The 16,993-nt window shown below is 47.5% G+C and overlaps 1 protein-coding gene across 1 annotated transcript in view; it reads left to right on the plus strand.

Annotated features, from left to right (window-relative positions):
• The window catches only part of LOC105485411 (ATP binding cassette subfamily A member 4), a 126,388-nt gene that overhangs the window by 108,027 nt on the left and 1,368 nt on the right, over nucleotides 1-16,993 (plus strand). Inside the window, exons 39-48 of the mRNA XM_011747756.3 lie at nucleotides 2,974-3,097; nucleotides 3,431-3,560; nucleotides 5,472-5,592; nucleotides 6,046-6,108; nucleotides 6,597-6,703; nucleotides 8,752-8,893; nucleotides 12,447-12,581; nucleotides 13,336-13,439; nucleotides 13,513-13,605; nucleotides 16,298-16,547. Coding sequence (XP_011746058.2) covers nucleotides 2,974-3,097; nucleotides 3,431-3,560; nucleotides 5,472-5,592; nucleotides 6,046-6,108; nucleotides 6,597-6,703; nucleotides 8,752-8,893; nucleotides 12,447-12,581; nucleotides 13,336-13,439; nucleotides 13,513-13,605; nucleotides 16,298-16,547 — 1,269 coding nt within the window. The remainder of the gene's footprint in view (nucleotides 1-2,973; nucleotides 3,098-3,430; nucleotides 3,561-5,471; nucleotides 5,593-6,045; nucleotides 6,109-6,596; nucleotides 6,704-8,751; nucleotides 8,894-12,446; nucleotides 12,582-13,335; nucleotides 13,440-13,512; nucleotides 13,606-16,297; nucleotides 16,548-16,993) is intronic.

A 16,993-nucleotide genomic window follows, 5' to 3' on the forward strand; every position in this document is an offset into this window, starting at 1 on the left:
TGTTGGGTTTTACACACACACACAATACATTTGGGTGATTTCAAAATCTAAAAAGAATAAAGAGGCATACAATAAAAAAGTCTCCTTCCTACCCCTGTTTCCCACTCACCCAGTTCCCTTCTCCAGAGGCAAACTCTTATTTGAGCTTCCTGTGTGCTCTGGAGACACATCAGCAAATCCCCATACGTCCTTTCTCCCACTTTCTTATGGAAATTGTAACACTCTGACATATACTATTCCTTGGGCAAGTTATCTTGAGGAAGAGATTGGGGATTCTCCATGCTGAATGCCTCACTTTTATGAGCTGCCAAGCCCAGTTGTCCCTTCCATCTGACCTCCCCCTGTCCAGAGACAGATGGCCAAACGGAATCATAAAAAGAGGCAGGAAAAAAGAAGGCAGTCGCTGCAGGGCTGTCTTTACACTCCACACTCCCAGTCCCCACCACTGTGTCTGAGTCCTGGCTGTGGCTGTCCTTGGAACATTTGCCTCCCCACGTGTCTGTGTCCCCAGGCCCCTCAACCTTTCTTCTCCTCATTAGCTCTTCCCAGTTCAGAGGGTGGGACCAGCCAGCACATCTGCACTGCTGCCCTGCGGCGCCCACCTCCACCCGCCTCTGGGCCCCGCTGGGGAACACAGGACAAATCTGTGCAGAGTCTCCACCGTAAACCGCCCAGACCTGTGGCCCCTGAGACTGACTCTTTCCAGATCTTGTTAGGGTTTCTGTGGCCGCTAGGCAAGTAATGAAGCCTCATCTGTCCTATGAAATTCAGCATGTCGGAGTCAGACTCCGGAAAGCCGGGGGATAAGAACACAACCCCAGCAGATGGCCAGAGCCCCCAGGTGATTGAAAACGCTGCTTTGCGGAGCTGTGTTTGTCACAGCCCACTAAGTCTTAAGAGAGTGTTCCTTCAGAATAATTAAATAGCAGCTTAAAGCAACTTAGAACATTTTCCCCTCTGCGGCTGCACCCATTTAGCCAACATTTGCTAAGCACCCGCCTCCAAAAAGCTGGTATTTTCATGTAAATTATCAGATACACAGCTGCTGCGGAAACCCCCAGTATCCCACAGGAGGCTCCCCAGCTCCCAGCAGCTGCTGCCCCTGCACAGTCAGGAGGTCTTTACCAGCTGAACACCATGTGCTGGGTGTGCTGATATAAACAAGCATGGACCACTCGTCCTGCCCTCCAGAGGCCCCCGTTCCAGTCCGGAAAGGACCTGCCCACCAAGTTTGCAACTGATATAAGCCACAGTGTATGATCCTCCATAATACAGTGTGTGACAGAGCATCAGAGGAGCGAGGCGGATAACACGCTGCAGGCCAGAGGCAGTGGGAAGAGCCAGGCTGCAGGGGCTGGGGGAGCCGTGGTGGAGGAAGTCCAATTTCAGCCTGTAGATTTCTTTATTTTATTTTATTTTATTTTTTGAGACGGAGTCTCGCTCTGTCGCCCAGGCTGGAGTGCAGTGGCCAGATCTCATCTCACTGCAAGCTCCGCCTCCCGGGTTCACGCCATTCTCCTGCCTCAGCCTCCTAAGTAGCTGGGACTACAGGCGCCCGCCACCTCACCCGGCTAGTTTTTTTGTATTTTTTTTTAGTAGAGACGGTGTTTCACCGTGTTAACCAGGATGGTCTCGATCTCCTGACCTCGTGATCCACCCGTCTCGGCCTCGCAAAGTGCTGGGATTACAGGCTTGAGCCACCGCGCCCGGCCAGCCTGTAGATTTCTGTTAGCCCATTTAATAAATAATGAAGTGCCTACTCAGAGCTAATCATTCTGCAGGTATTTAGGAAGAACACAAAAATAATTAGGACTCAATGCCCACCCTCCAGGGGCCCCCTGACTAGCAGAGAAAGTAGGCAGATTTTTAAAAAATTAATCATGGGAATGTGATAAGTGCTGGGAGAGAGGAATGGATACTTTCTCATGGGAATCTGGGAAGGCTTATAGGAGAAGGCACTCTCTGAGCCAGCTATCTAAAGAAGAACAGGAATCTTTCAGAAAGCAGAAGAAAAAAGAGCATTCTTTCCTGCTTGGAGCAATAGGTAACAGCCTGCACATGCCCTGGCCTAGAGGCCAAAGAGCAGTGATTCCAGAAAGAGTGGGCAGACAGGGGGTAGGCGGGGAAGGATGAGGTAATGTGGGCACAGGTGTGGAAGCTGGAGAGAGAGAGGAGGTTGTGGGACAGGGATGAGCCAGATGGAATGGACAGCAGTGGCCCAGCCAGGAGCTATGCTGTCCTTGTACCCCTCAGTGTCCCTTCTATTTTCTCAGGGGAGGCTCTGCCCAACATGCCAAGTCTGACCACTTGAAAACAAGTCCCTGGCTTAACACAGACCCCAGAGAGAGTCTCCAGCCCTCCTCTCCCTAGACAATGGTAATTGCCCCATGAGGGGCTGAAAAGCTGAACTGGAGATTGCTCAGGGCCTGCTGTCCCCCTGCAGCTGTTGTTAACAAACGCCTTGGAGGGCTCCTGTTGTTTCAAAGTGAGTCTGCAGGGAGAGCTCCCTAAGTGGACAGCAGGAGAGCTGCAGCTTCTCTGCACATTCCTGCTGTCACCCCCCGAGTCACCTAGGGGAGGGGTAAGGACAGTAATGCAGGTTCCTCACAGTTAGCTTCGGTGCCCACATGGTACTGAGCATAGTAAATGTTTAGAAGATGCTGCCTGGCTAGATGAAGGGGCAGCTCCTGCCCACTAGACACTTGCAGGGAGCCTCAGTCCTTGATTGGCCATTTAATTGATTAGTTCCTTGGCCTGGCCTGAGGCACTGCTTATATGTACTTCATGACGTCCACAGCAAACCCATTATGCTCTGCTGGACAAATCCCTCCAGTGGCCAGTCTGGCTGCAAGGACTGTCCGTCTGCAGGCCTTCCCCTGTGCTGTCCTGTGAGAGTATCTGGGCCCCACCCTGCTGAAGAGAGGGGTGGGTGGGCTTTGCCCCATTTCCAACAGTCCTAATTCTCTGTTTCAGACGCTGCTCAGGTTCAACGCCGTGCTGAGGAAGCTGCTCATTATCTTCCCCCACTTCTGCCTGGGCCGGGGCCTCATTGACCTTGCACTGAGCCAGGCTGTGACAGATGTCTATGCCCGGTTTGGTGGGTGGTAGCCAAGGCCTGTGGAGCATGGGCCCTGGGTCCAAAGCTGGGTGGGCTACCCGGGGGGGCTTCTGCATCAGACTGCGGCAGGGGCTGGTGCTGGGAGGGGACCTTGTTGGGCTGGAAGAGTCCTGCCAGCTAGAGGGGATTAGGGTGCCTCTGTTTCCATGGCTAGGGAGCCACAGGAGGGATGGAGGGCAGCCCAGATGAGGCAGGTGTTTGGCTCTTGCTCAGTTCCCACACAAGGCCTGGTCTAGTGGGCTGTGTGCAGTGGCCAGGTCTGTGGGGTGAGCCGGGGCGGCTGAAGTGGACTCAATTCTTGTTGATGCCCAGGTGAGGAGCACTCTGCAAATCCGTTCCACTGGGACCTGATTGGGAAGAACCTGTTTGCCATGGTGGTGGAAGGGGTGGTGTACTTCCTCCTGACTCTCCTGGTCCAGCGCCACTTCTTCCTCTCCCAGTGGTACGTCCATGCCACACCCTGGGGTCAGTGGGCAGCTCAGGCCACCCGGGACTGGACCTTACACCCACACAGTTATCTCTTTCCTCAGGAGCCCCACTCCACGATGTTTTTTTTTACATTCTCAAAGCCTGGCTTTTCTCCAATAATACAAGTAGGGAATCGGGTTAAAATGGCACATTCAAATACGTGAAGAGCATCCTCTTTAAAATATTTAAAATGCAGTGCTATTAATTTCAATTGCTGATATTTAATCCTTCTCATTTAATTACCAAATGTGTATTTTGATTAGATGATAGCATTGCAAATAACAATGGTTACGGGATATCCAAAGTACTAGGAAATAGACTAATGTATTTATGAGAGAACGGACATAGCAGGCCCCTTTGCTAATTAGAGATTTGGGAGCATGGGAGTAACATGGGAGCCATGTGGAGGGGTGCAGGCAGTGATCATGCCCTCCCACCCCTGGAGGAAGGTGGGTAGCCGCCAACCCTGACTCTTGACCAGGGCTTCTCAAATGCCAGGTTAGCTGGCAATTGCCATTCTTCCGCAGGCTCTTCCTGAAGCTGGGTGGGCCCCTGCCTCACTCCCCTCTGCAATCCCGGCCTACCTTTATTGTCCTTACCCAGGGGCCTGAATTGCCAAGCAGCAGCCCTTCCTAGCAAGCTTTCCCCGATAGTGTTTTGTTTCTTAACTTTTCCTCCTCTCGGGCTGAGTGTGGTCACCTGTAAATAGATTCCAAGGACTTGGTTTTATGTTTTGATCCACAGGGAATTGATTTATTGGAAATGAATCTGCCTCCCTACTCACAGGACTGTGAGAGGTGAATGAGATCACAGGTGTCAACACATTCTGATGAAACAGGATACACAAGCAGTTCTAGTTATGGGAGACAGTGTCAGGAATTGTTGTCCTTGGCACCCTCAGCCCTTGCAGACCCTCTCTGCAGCCTTGGCCACACCTTTTAGAGGCCTTTGTGTGGGAGAGAGCGGGTCAGGAGGTTGACTACCCAAATTGACTCATTAGCTTCAAACTCTGATGTCAACACATTTGAATGAGTCCTGCCTGCTTTAGGACCTAAAGAGGACCAGAGAAGTACACCATAGTCCCTGGCTTCCAGAAGGTCAGGGAGAGTTTCAAAGAAGAGGCTGTGTCTTTAAGGATGGGGAAGATTCCATTTGGTGGGGCAGGAGGAGGGACTGGAAACACATGCAGAGGCTGGGAGACGGGAATGACCAATAGGACTGGGAACAAGGGGGAGATGCCAATTGCAGACAGACGAGTTAGTGCAAGAGGTAAGTGAGAAGGGTAGGTGGGGCTGGATTGCAGGGCTGTAACTACAGTTGCAGAGGGAGGGCTTCAACCTCCAGCTGATGGAGAACCACAGGTTTTGAGGCATGAGGTAGCCTGATGACAACTCTGTTTTGGAGAGGTGGAGTTGGCAGGGCAGACTGGAGGAAGTGGAAGGCTCAGAGGTTAGTAACTACCCCTTACTGAGTGCTTGCTGTAGAGGAAGGGTTTTAGTCCTGACGGTGCTCCCAGACCCTGAGTCTTTACTCTGTGCCAGGCACTGTGCTGAGTTTATCTTCAGCACAATCCTGTGAGACAGGTATTGTCACCCCCCTCCTCATCACATGGTTGAAGGAGGCAAGGTTCAGAGATCCAATGCCCAAGATCACACATGAGGGGGCCAGGACTGGAACCCACGGCTGACTCTGGACATGAGCACTTGACCTCTCTACCTAATGCCTAATGTCTCTCCTGCTGGGAGCCCCTTTTAGAATTTAAGTCTTAAAGGATGGAAGCCCAGAAAGAAGCAAAAGCAAGGAAATGAAAGAGAGGTCCAATGGAAAGGACAGTGCCAAGGATACTGTACAGCCAGCCCAATCCTGACCCCTTTTCCTCATCTAGGATTGCTGAGCCCACTAAGGGGCCCATTGTTGATGAAGATGATGATGTGGCTGAAGAAAGACAAAGAATTATTACTGGTGGAAATAAAACTGACATCTTAAGGCTACATGAACTAACCAAGGTAAGGGAATGGGTATGAGTTTGGAGGTGCTGGTTAGATCCACAGTTGGCATGATGTTGCTGTTTTCCTTCTATAGATCAATTGATATGCTTATGCAAGCAATTTGGTTTCCTAATTTTATGTGGGGTCATCATCTCTGTGTTATAGCTTGTCTTCCAAGAACATCTAATTCCAATGTGTGTTCCCTGCTATTCATCTCAGGCACTGACACAGGGCCTCAGTGAGAATCACTCCAGCTGAGCATTGTTCGCTTTTCTGTGTTCCGTTTCTACATAGCGTGGGTCAGCTTTGAGATGTCTCAGTACTCACCGCACCTCTGTGCCTGCCCATGTCAATATGTAACCTCTTAGTGCTGCCAGTTTTCTCCTAAACCATCTTTGCTCTTTGTTCCCTCTTCCCCTCCTTGCTCTAACCCTGTCTCAGTTCTAAGTCTGGTTTCTTCATATCTTGCAGATTTATCCAGGCACCTCCAGCCCGGCAGTGGATAGGCTGTGTGTCGGAGTTCGCCCTGGAGAGGTGGGTACTCTGCAGACCACGGGTGAAAGGCTTCTGAACATCAGCTCTTGTGCCTGCCTCTCCTCCCCGTAAGGCAGAGATATTCAGTAGGAACATAATGCCATAATGCAAGTCACATATATAATTTTAAATCTTCCACTAGCCACATGAGAAAAGTAAAAAGAAAATAGGTAAAATTAATTTTACCAGTATTTTTTATTTTACTCAATATATCCAAAATATTATCATTTCGACATGTAATAGAAAACCTTATTAATGAGATATTTGACAAGTTTTTGTTGTTTTTAAGTCTTTGAATCTTCACACTCAGGGCCCATGTCAATTGGGACTTAGATGTGTTTCAAGTGCTCAGTAGCCACACGTGGCTCGTGGCCTCTGATGCAGCCCAGGTCTAAAATGCCTCCCCCAGCTCACACACTTACCCTAGGGTCTGACATTTTAGACCTTCTTGGTCTCTAGGGCCAGGCTAGCTCTGTGTTTTTTCCTAGTGCTTTGGCCTCCTGGGAGTGAATGGTGCTGGTAAAACAACCACATTCAAGATGCTTACTGGGGACACCACAGTGACCTCAGGGGATGCCACTGTAGCAGGTAAAAGGTAAGTGTCCTGCTCCTCCTGTCTCAGGGAGTCTCTCACAGGTCCTGGGCATTGTCCCTCTCCCAGAATAGGAAGGGTGATCATCAGAACCTATACTAGGGTGGCTCTGAGGCCCTGAAAGATGTGTACAGAGAAGGAGGTCTCCCAGAGAGCGTGGCCCAAAAAGCGCAACAAATAGACCCACTGAAAAATTGAACTGAATTGTGATGGTTAAGAGATTCCTCTGTTGGGATGGATTCTTGGAAAGACCAAGGAAGCACTAAGTGTGTGGTTCTTAATCGCTTAGAGGTCATGGAACCTTTTAAGCATCCAATGAACATTTGTAGGCTATTCCTATAAAAACACACCATTGCTTCCCATTACCTCCCTCCACACATTTTTGAAAAAGTTTCAGGGAATTTACTCAGCCCTGGGTCACATTTATGATCCTGCAGGAGCTCTTGGATCCCAGGTTAAGAACCCCGGTGATGAAGCATCCTTCCTCTGGGTTGAGTTTCTAGATAGGGGCTCATTCATGCGCCCTTGCGGTAGCTTAACCTGCATTGGCTATTTGTAGGCTGATACTTGGCTTTGCCAGACCAAGGAGCACACAGGGAAAACTGGCATGTGTCCTTGGATTCTGGAGGGTGACTGCTGCTCTCTGTAATAAAATGTGTTTAAAGAGACTGGTCCTCTATGGGCAGGACAGAGAGGATGAGCTCTCTCTTGTTTGCCTCTTTCCTGGTTGCAGGAAAAGCTTGAACAGTAAAACTTCAGCACACACGGTAGAGGTGCCCAGAGGAAGCCTCTGCCCTGGTTTATAAGTGGAGTTAGGTGCTGCTGACATTTGTCCAGCATCTGCTTGACTGGGGCCTCTTTCTCTTCCCTGAAAGCCATCCTCAGCATGGCCCAATGCCCAGTGGGCAGGAGGAGTCCTGAGCATGTGTCACTGGCTCAGATAGGATGAATCTGGTTCTTTGGCCTCTACAGCCAGCCCTACTGGGTTTATAGAAAAGGGACAGGCAGGGGTGAAGCCAGGTCATGGCTGAGTCTATCTCAACAGATCCAGCTTCACCTGCAAGTGACCATGCAGGTGACTTCCTGATGGTGACAAAAGGAGTCATGGCAGGGTGGAGGAGGGGAAAGATATCATAGAATTTTCCATGAGCACATTTATGAGACATAAAGTTACAACTGTGTCCAAGTAAGGCACAATCTGACTTCCAGAAGGTAAAACTGAGCTGGACGCTAGAAAGAAACGATAGGTTTAAGACACAGAATTGGGATTATCTGGTAGGGTAGTGCCTGCTAATTTGGAGACGTACCCTACTTGTTTCCCTAAGTAGTTTTAATTGGCCCAGCCCATGCCTTTGGAGGCTTTTGTCATTGTGGGGAACTGCAGTAGTCTCTCTCTGTACCATCCTGTATCATCCATCGTTTATTCATAGACCCTAAGCTTTAAGAAGAAAAGGATGAGATTAGACTAAATGTCTATGTATAGGTTATTTTCCATCATGGCAATATATTTTTTAGTGAGGGTGAATATTTTAGCCAAAGGGAGTTGGTGGAACCCAACTCACTCTACCCCTTCTCCCTGCAGGCCCCTGGCTGAGGGTAGTTATCTGACTGGCTCCTCTTTCATTGCTATCTTTGCCAATAAATACAGATAGAGAAGTTTACTTCCAACGGGACAGATCCATCTTTTCTAATTACTTCCCAAATGTCTGAAAAGTATTGAAAAATCATGAATCATTTTCTTAAACCTGATCTTCCTTCTGTTTTTAAACTCACATGTGAGGTGATCTGATCCAAAATGAAAGCTGACTTATGGCATAATAACCGGGATTCAATTAATCCTAGACATGGAAACACGGAAGAATCTGACAGGATTCAGTTTCTAACCGAAGGGCCCCTGTTTTGATTCCCAAATATTGCATGCATTTCTGAAACCAAATAGAAGAGAAGCAGCAGCTTCCTTTTCCCATTGGCAGAAGCTTCTCCAGCCATAGCTCTATGATCATCCCTCCACCTCCTTGAAGGATACTCACTAATTGCTTTTTTTCTTGCAGTATTTTAACCAATATTTCTGAAGTCCATCAAAATATGGGCTACTGTCCTCAGTTTGATGCAATTGATGAGCTGCTCACAGGACGAGAACATCTTTACCTTTATGCCCGGCTTCGAGGTGTACCAGCAGAGGAAATCGAAAAGGTAAAAAATGGTTTGTTGTGGCCACATAGGAGTCTGGTTAATTACAAGCCTGTTTCATGAGAGTGCATTCTCTTGGAGATAAGAAACTGAAGCATGCTATTCATTCATTCATTTCAACAAATGTTTACTATGTGTCTACTGTGTGCCAAGTACTATTCTAGAAACCAGGGGTATAGCAGTGAACAAGACAGACAAAAAAAATCCCCACTCTCATATCTAACAAAATGATGTATGCATTTATCCTTTGACTCAGCAATCACAATTCTAAGAGTTTATCCTGAAGTTACATCTCCCACAGTACAAAATGAATATATACAAGGTGATCCGTTGCATTTGTAATTGCAAAATGCTGGAAGTTACCTAAATGTTTAGTCATTGTAGATTGGCTGAATAATTTATGGTACGGGCACACAATAAAGTCTTATGCAACTATAAAAAAGAAAAAGAAAAATCTCAGTGAACTGATATGGAGATATTTCCAGTAAATACTGTTAAATGAAAAAAAGCAAAGTGGAAAACAGAACATATAGAATGCTACTTTTTATGTAAGAAAGAAGGAAAAACAAGAAAGTAGACGTATGTCTGCTTACCTTTGCAAATAGAACATAGAAAGGATAAACCAGAAAACAATGAATTTGGTGATCAACAAGAAGAAAATGGGAAGAAAGAAAAATGGGAAAGAATAGTACTTCTGGGGATATATTTTTGTATAGTTTTAACTTTTGGAAGCATGTCAATGTTCCACATATTTTTTAAAAAATTAGTAAGGATGCGAAGGAGGCAAAAATGAAAACAAAAAGAAAACCTAACACTGACAGCAAACTAAATAAAGTAACCCAATTTTATTTCAAATAAATATCATAATCCTGCAAAAGGGAGATAGAGCTAATACAAACAACTGATGAACACAGTGTTTGACTCTATATCCTCATTCTTGGGCAGGGTGGAGTCGGGGAGAAGAACTACAAATAATTTCTGAGTTCTTTTTAGTTTGTATTTTATAGTGGTATAGGCAAAGTGATTCTGAAAATGTTAGATGTGTTACAGGATTAAGTAAATTAATAAATGTTTTGATGTTATTGGAACCCAGAATTCTCACTGTGGAAGAAGGGACTTACAAATATGGAAAAGGGAAAAGCAAGAAAGAACTGTGAGGTCATGGATTGGAACTGGAAATAGCACTGGGAATTCCGGAATATTTATATGCTTGTGTTTGTGGGTGCCTGCAGGTGTGTTCATGTTTCATGCACACAGGTGTGTATATATACACGTATATTTGCCTGTGTATATCTGTCTTCTGAAAGGGTCAAGAAGCAAAAACACCCAGCAGCCATGAGCACACTGAGTGCTCAGACTTTTGTCTTAATAACATTCCCCACTAAAAGTAAACCTGATTCCTTCAATAAATGACACATTCCAGGGCTGGAATGGCATAGGTATAAAATGAACCTGGAATATCTTATGCCAGAAAGTAAGGAAGTGCTTTAACAAAATAAATAACAGGTTGGGCATGGTAGCTCACACCTGCAATCACAGCACTTTGGGAGGCCAAGGTGGGAAGATCGCTTGAGCCCAGGAGTTCCAGATTAGCCTGTGCAATATAGGGAGACCCTGTCTCTGCAAAAAACTAACAAACAAATTAGCTGGGCCTGTTGGTGTACACCTATAGTCCCAGCTACTCAGGTGGCTGAGGTGGGAGGAATGCTTGAGTCCAGGAGGTTGAGGTTGCAGTGAGCTGTGATCAAGCTGCTGCTCTCCAGCCTGGCAAACAGAGCAAGACTCTGTCTCTTAAAAAAATAATGATAATGTAATTTTAAAGAAATAAACGTATCTCTGTACAGATTGCTTATTGGTTACAAGGGAGAAACATAGTAATTTTACAATGGAGAAATTAGATAGCACTTTAACTGGGTGATCAAAATTAACCTCTACAATGGAGAAATTAGACAGCACCTTAACTGGGTGATGAAAAATTAACTTCTACAATGGAGAAATTAGACAGCACCTTAACTGGGTGATCAAAATTAACCATAAGGGGCGGATGGACATCTCATGCCCAGAGATGTGATATCCTGTGAAGGACACAGTTTCACTTATGTAGAATCCAGATTGGAGACATGTAACCTGAATCTTATCATAAGGAAACATCTGACAAGCTCCAAAGAAGGAATATTCCTTTTCTTTAAAAATAAAAAAGGAGACTGTATTCTTCAAAAATATGAGAGTCCTAAAAGACAAGGAAAGAGCTATGGAAATATCTCTGATTACAGGAGGCTAACTAGACACAATGACTGAATAACAGACAATAGACTACATCTTGTGCAGAAGAGAAAAAAAAAAATGATAGAAGGATGTTATTGGACCAACTGACAAAACTGAACTCTGAACAGTAGATTAGGTAAATGTATCATAACATTAAGTTTACTGACATTGATAATGTACTGTGGTTATGTAAAGGAAGATCCCTATTCTTAGGAAATATGCCCTGAAGTATTTAGGAATGAAGGGCTGTGATGAGTAACTTTCCCTCAAATGGGTCACAAAAGATTGTGTGTGTGTGAGAGAGAAGGGTTTATTAGTTAATAATTCTATGAACTATTTTTATTCTTACATGTTCGTGTGAGTTTGAAACTATTTCCAAATAAAAAGTTAAAAATGGAGCTTACATTCTAGTGGGAGGGATAGACAATCTATAGATAAATAGGTAAAATATCCAGTGCATTAGAGAGTGAAAAGTCCTCAGAGAACAGTAATGCAGGGAGTGTTGGGGCAGGGTTTGCACTTTGAGGTAGGGTGGCCCCGAGAGAGCCTGCAGAGGAGAGGACCTGAGTGAGGAACTAGAGGTGAGAGAGGGAGCCACGTGCACACCTAGGGAGGAACGTTCCAGGCACAGGGGACTAATACAGAAGGCAGAAGCATGGTGAGCTTGTCTCCAGTGGCTTCCCTAGATCCCTTCCTGCGCATGTGCACACACACCTGGTGTCTCTGTCATCGTTCCCTCGCAGTCACGATCTGCCAGTATTCTGTTTATTTTGACTGTCACCTCCCCACAGTCTGAGGACAGCGGCAATGGCTGTGTTCACATTGTTCTCCAGTGCCTGGTTCAGTACCCGGTGTATGGTCAGTGCTCCATAGGTATGTGTCGGATGCACAAGGCTTTGGGTGTGACCCTCTTGAGGGGTGGGATCAACAGGTCTGGGACTCACCATCTTCTCAAACAGACCCTTCCTCCTCCACTCCTAGCCGTGGTCCAGGACACTGGGCGAGACCCACTGTCTTGCTGTTTGTAAGGCTGAAGGCCATTTCTCAGGGGGCTACACCCAACAGGTGCTGAGCTGACCGGGCCACCCTGGGATCCAAGACACAGAGTGAAGGAGACCCTGTCTGGTGCCTGAAGCACATGCCAGAGGACAGGAGCCAGCAGGAGCCTGTTTCAGCCTAGCTAGGGCTTTCATTCTGGAGGCATGAGATCTGGGAGCCCAAGGCTTTGAACTGGGGGAGGTTTGGGGTGTTTGCTTGTATTCTCCAAATGGCATTTCTTTCTCTTCCCTAGGTTGCAAACTGGAGTATTAAGAGCCTGGGTCTGACTGTCTACGCCGACTGCCTGGCTGGCACATACAGTGGGGGCAACAAGCGGAAACTCTCCACAGCCATCGCGCTCATTGGCTGCCCGCCCCTGGTGCTGCTGGTAACTGCGGGCTTGGGCCGCCCCAAGGGCTTAAACCAAGTGCTGCGTCTCTCGGGTTGGGGAAATAGGTTCTGGGTCGGCAGATTTAGAAACTGCAGCAATTGGGCTTTAGTCTGGACTGTTTCCTGTGTTGCTCATTTTGAGCACTTAGCCCAGTGTTTGGTTCACACAGCTCTGGAGAAAAACAAGTCATGGCACAGCCTTGACTTGGGACTGTGCACATCCTGCGTTCCCGGGATGTCTCCTGTGGGCCATGGGCTCACAGCCGGGAAGTTTAGCCGGTTCGGTGGCGTGTCGGTGTCTGGTCCTCAAACAGAGACACTGAGCTGGGTCAAAGGCTCTTGAGCCGGGCCAGGCCTGAGGCCATGCCCACGCAGTCCAAGGATCATGAGGGCACAGGGCACAGGACATAGCAGGAACCAGGAAAGTGACCTGAGTGATCTCCCTGCCTCCCGACAAATGTATTTGCAGGATTTTCTTTTTTTGAGGAGAATTCTGTCATTGCCTTAATCCACTTTAATCCCCTCGTGGGCTGAAATGGGCCCAGGGTGGACACCATGCTTCTTTATTCTTTGATCCACCTCCTGCCTTCTGTACCCTACACGAGGGTACCCCTGTCTTGCTCAAGTGAGGGGAGTGACTGTGTGTGCCGTCTGTCAGCTCATCCTCCTCAGGGGAGCCAGGCCAGGGGGAAGCAGTAATCAGAAGGGCCAGCTCCCAGCCTGTGCTCCCTAACTTTCTCTCCACCCCCCAGGACGAGCCCACCACAGGGATGGACCCCCAGGCACGCCGCATGCTGTGGAATGTCATCGTGAGCATCATCAGAGAAGGGAGGGCTGTGGTCCTCACATCCCACAGGCAAGAGATTCCCAGGGCTGGGGAAGGTGGGTGGGAGTCCTCTCCTGCTCACCTCCTCTCTCCTGCTCCACAGCATGGAAGAATGTGAGGCGCTGTGTACCCGGCTGGCCATCATGGTAAAGGGCGCCTTTCGATGTATGGGCACCATTCAGCATCTCAAGTCCAAGTAAGCAAATGGTGGGGCGTGCGCCTTGTTGCCTCTGTGGATCCAACCGGATCCTGTGTTCTCCATTGACACTTGGAAGAGTCCTGCTGCCCTGTCATCCCCTGGGGCAGAGGCAGGTGGTGGCTGGGCCTCATTCTCCAGCAGCAGATGGAGAAGTCCATTATGCTGATAAGAAACTCCTCTATATTGGCCTAATTTCCTGTGGTCGAAGACTCACCCAATTCTCTGGATGGGGTGTCTGATCAGGACACATGCAGAGCCTGGCTGGGACGAGGGAGGGCTACTACCACTGCCTCAGTATTCCACCACTTATCCCAACAGATCCAGGACCTGTGGCTTATTTACTAAGAGTCCACTCCAATGTAGGAATGGTTAGGAGACCAACTGGCTTGAGGACCTGTTTTTGTTTTTGTTTTTAGAATATCGTATGCTTTTGAGTTTGAAAAAAGACCATATGTTATACGACAAACCAACAACGCCAGTAATCTTGAGTAGGATTATCCTTACTCCGTACCCACACATTGTAAACTATTGTAGATAATTCCTTATTATTAAGAGTTTGCATGCCAAAGCTAACAGTTTAAGATTATCAGCATATTGCCATGCTCATTCACATTCTGATAAGCTTTATAACCTAGAAAAGAGCAGAGTTACAATTATTTAACAAACACTTATTAAGAGCTCAGCATATAAGTCACTAAGCTGGTTGGTGGAGGAACAGCACATAACCCACCTTATCTATGCTGAGGTGCGTAATCCTGATGCACCCACGGGAGGGTGTTGCACAGAAAATGTCATCCTTTCATATGTGTCAGAGCAGATAAATGACTGAGAGAAAGGTCTAATAGATTAGCTGCTTGTGGCAAGTGGACATTTGACCCATGATTTATTGAGCAACTACAGCTTGGACACTGCATAGATATCTATAGAAATAGCAGCATGTCAGGTCACCAGACCTGTGTCAGCAACTTCCTGTGTCCAGCTGCTGGAGAAAGGGAAGTTCTCCTATTCCTTTCCCTCTAACTCCTCAATATCTGCATGATAGAGGAGGTGAGAGAGGAGTGTTGCCTGTGTGGAGGGATGGCGAGTTTTCTGGAGCTGAAAGGTGAACAGCATCTTACTGCAGAGGAGAACAGCCCTAGACCGTGGAGGGAGCTTTGGAGTCAGTTATGACTGACACAGGATACCAAGGCATAGGGTACTGACACCCGCTAGCTGTGCACACACTCTCTGGTGGACCATCCCTCATCCAAGTGAGGGTAACCAGCCATCCTGCTGAGGGAGGAAGAAAGTACCAATGGCCCGGGCCCTAGCAGCTCCATTTGCTTCGGGAAGCTTCCTCAGGGAAGTGCTGCCTTCCCGAGCCTTTGCTCCCACCTGGCCCATCAGCCCTTACCACCACTCAGTATGCACTGGTTCATGTGTCTTTATGGGCGGTCTTGGGATTCCCATACTGGGCTAAAACTACCTTTGATGGCTGGGTGCAGTGGCTCACACCTGTAATCCCATCACTTTGGGAAGCTGAGGCCGGCGGATCACTTGAGGTCAGGAGTTCGAGACCAACCTGGCCAACATGCTGAAACCCTGTCTACTAAAAAGACAAAAATTAGCTGGGCATGGTGGTGTGCACCTGTAATCCCACCTACTCGAGAAACCGAGGCACAAGAATTGCTTGAACCCAGGAGTTGGAGGTTGCAGTGAATCGAGATCACACCACTGCACTCCAGCCTGGGCGACAGGGCAAGACTCTGTCTCAAAAAATAAAATAGGCTGGGTGCGGTGGCTCATGCCTGTAATCCCAGCACTTTGGGAAGCCAAGGCAGGCGGATCACTTGAGGTTAGGAGTTTAAGACCAGCCTGGCCAACATGGTGAAACTCTGTCTGTACTAAAAATACAAAACAAACAAACAAACAAACAAACAAAAACTGAGTGTCGTGGCGGGCGCCTGTAATCCCAGCTACTCAGGAAGCTGAGGCAGGAGAATCGCTTGAACCCAGGAGGCGGAGGTTGTAGTGAGCCAAGATCACGCCACTGTACTCCAACCTGGGCAACAGTGAGACTCTGTCTCAAATAAATAAATAAATTAATTAATTAAAAAAATAAAATAAAACTACCTTTGACTTCAGCAAGTACGATTGTCCCACATTACCATGCAGACATTTGACCTCTAAAAACTGGTATCAAATGATTTCTCCAGGGACTACCATGGTTTTTCTCTCCTAGTTTTCCTATGTACCCAGGTTTATGGTATGGGCCTTTAATCTCCAGTATTTCTTTTTTTGTTGTTCTTGTTTGCGGTTTGTTTCTCGTTTTTCAGGTTTTTTTGAGACAGCGTCTCACTCTGTCACCCAGGCTGGAGTGCAGTGTCATGATTGTGGCTCACTGTAGCCTTGACCTCCTGTGCTCAGGTGATCCTCACACCTCAGCCTCCCAAGTAGCTGGGACCACAGGCATGTGCCACCACGGCCTGCTAATTTTTGTAGAGACATGGTCTTGTTGCCCAGGCTTATCTTACACTCCTGAGCTCAAGTGATCCTCCCGCCTCTACCTCCCAAATTGCTGGGATTACAGGTGTGAGCCACCAAGCCGGGCTTAATCCCCAAAATTTGTGATGAGTCTACTCCTTATTTTGTGATTACCTTAGGCCCAACCACTAACAGAGGCCTGTCCTGCACTGTGTGCATCCCCTAGATTTGGAGATGGCTATATCGTCACAATGAAGATCAAATCCCCGAAGGACGACCTGCTTCCTGACCTGAACCCTGTGGAGCAGTTCTTCCAGGGGAACTTCCCAGGCAGCGTGCAGAGGGAGAGGCACTACAACATGCTCCAGTTCCAGGTCTCCTCCTCCTCCCTGGCGAGGATCTTCCAGCTCCTCCTCTCCCACAAGGACAGCCTGCTCATCGAGGAGTACTCAGTCACACAGACCACCCTGGACCAGGCAAGTTGGCCCCGGAGTACCAAGAGCTGAGCAAAGACTGGCCCAGAACATCCAATGTGGGTTGGAATTGCCATAAGAGGGAGGCATAATATTCCCGATTTTTAACAAACTCTTGCCTTCTGTTTATTGGGGTAAAAGGTGGTATATCAGAAATTGTTTTCTAACAATATTTTTTAGTCATCAGGAAACTTCATTGATTTTTTTTTTTTTTTTCACATTATCCTTCCCTGTGATCCTATGGTGTGTTATTTCATTCTTGCTGGTTTGTGGTGGTGGTTTTTCTTTTAACTCAGCTTTATTGATATGTAATTAACATACGATGAAACACAGGCTCTTGGGAGGCCAAGGCAGGAGGATCACTTGAGCCCAGGAGTTTAAGACGGGCCCATGCAACAAAGTGAGACCTCGTCTCTACAAAAAAAATCAGAAAATTAGCCAGGCATGGT

Source organism: Macaca nemestrina, chromosome 1 (genome assembly GCF_043159975.1).
Source record: "Macaca nemestrina isolate mMacNem1 chromosome 1, mMacNem.hap1, whole genome shotgun sequence".
NCBI classification, from domain to species: Eukaryota; Metazoa; Chordata; class Mammalia; order Primates; family Cercopithecidae; genus Macaca; species Macaca nemestrina.